General features: G+C 36.4%; 1 protein-coding gene across 1 annotated transcript in view; it reads left to right on the top strand.

Moving 5' to 3' along the window:
* The window catches only part of LOC119594380 (C-Jun-amino-terminal kinase-interacting protein 4-like), a gene marked incomplete in the record, with an annotated part of 97,279 nt that overhangs the window by 62,972 nt on the left and 33,365 nt on the right, over positions 1–942 (top strand). The window contains 1 exon segment of the mRNA XM_037943442.1: positions 535–682. Coding sequence (XP_037799370.1) covers positions 535–682 — 148 coding nt within the window.

Here is a 942-nt window from a genome sequence, read left to right as displayed (position 1 = left end):
TAAAGTCAGCCTGTAAATCATCCTAATAGCTTTGTATGTAAAAGTTTGTTCTTTCTCTTTCTTTGTTATAACTGATAATATATTTGTTTTTGCTTGACCAGTTGATTGATTTTTTTTTATTGTATAATTAACGTTCATTATTTACCTGCACTGCTAAAATATCCCTTAAGATAGATAATGTTTTTGCCTGTTGATGTAAGGAAATTTCACACATTGTTATTAATGAGAGCTAAGACATTTGAATATTGATGTTGAACATCATATTCATATAACTTATATTGTTGATTTAATTTCATGAAAAAAAAAGTCTGCTATATGAAAGAATTAGATACTCAAATGATGTTGATTAATAGCTTTGATAATAATGGTAACGAGAAATAAAGGTGATTAGGCTCTTGCTGTAATTGAGATTGGAATTAAGAGTCCTTGGAACTATTCTGTGAAAGTAAAGGTTCATGGTGAGAAATTTTAAGTCTGTCAGCGTACTCAGTTATAAGTATTTTTCCTTTATGACCTTTTTGATTGCCACCCCAGAGGGAGGCTGGGTGGATGGGTTCACACCCGAGTCGGAGATGATGTCTTCGCCAGAGATGGAGGACCTGGAGGACATCTCTATGGACACCAGCATCGGGCCAGAAGGCAAGCCACCAGGGAAGCTGAAACCCACCACCACAAAGCACAAGTAAGGAAGGCCAAGAGCATGGGAGGATTCACTGTACTCTGAACTTGAAATGAAGCAGGATCAGCAAAAGACAGTCTATGGTCACAGTATCAGTGTTGATCTGTCATTCTTTAACCAGGCATATGCTGGAGTTAGAGAGATTTCATGGTTTTACCAAGTCTCTAGAAAACTTATTTTGTGAGACTGGTGTGTTTTGGGGATGTTTCATCATAAGCCATTCTATAAGTTCTCCAAAAGACATAATCATCATAGATTTGGGT

The sequence above is a fragment of the Penaeus monodon genome, chromosome 33 (genome assembly GCF_015228065.2).
Source record: "Penaeus monodon isolate SGIC_2016 chromosome 33, NSTDA_Pmon_1, whole genome shotgun sequence".
NCBI classification, from domain to species: domain Eukaryota; kingdom Metazoa; phylum Arthropoda; class Malacostraca; order Decapoda; family Penaeidae; genus Penaeus; species Penaeus monodon.
The sequence above is the reverse complement of the archived record's forward strand: the minus strand, read 5'-3'. Positions and strand labels throughout refer to the sequence as shown.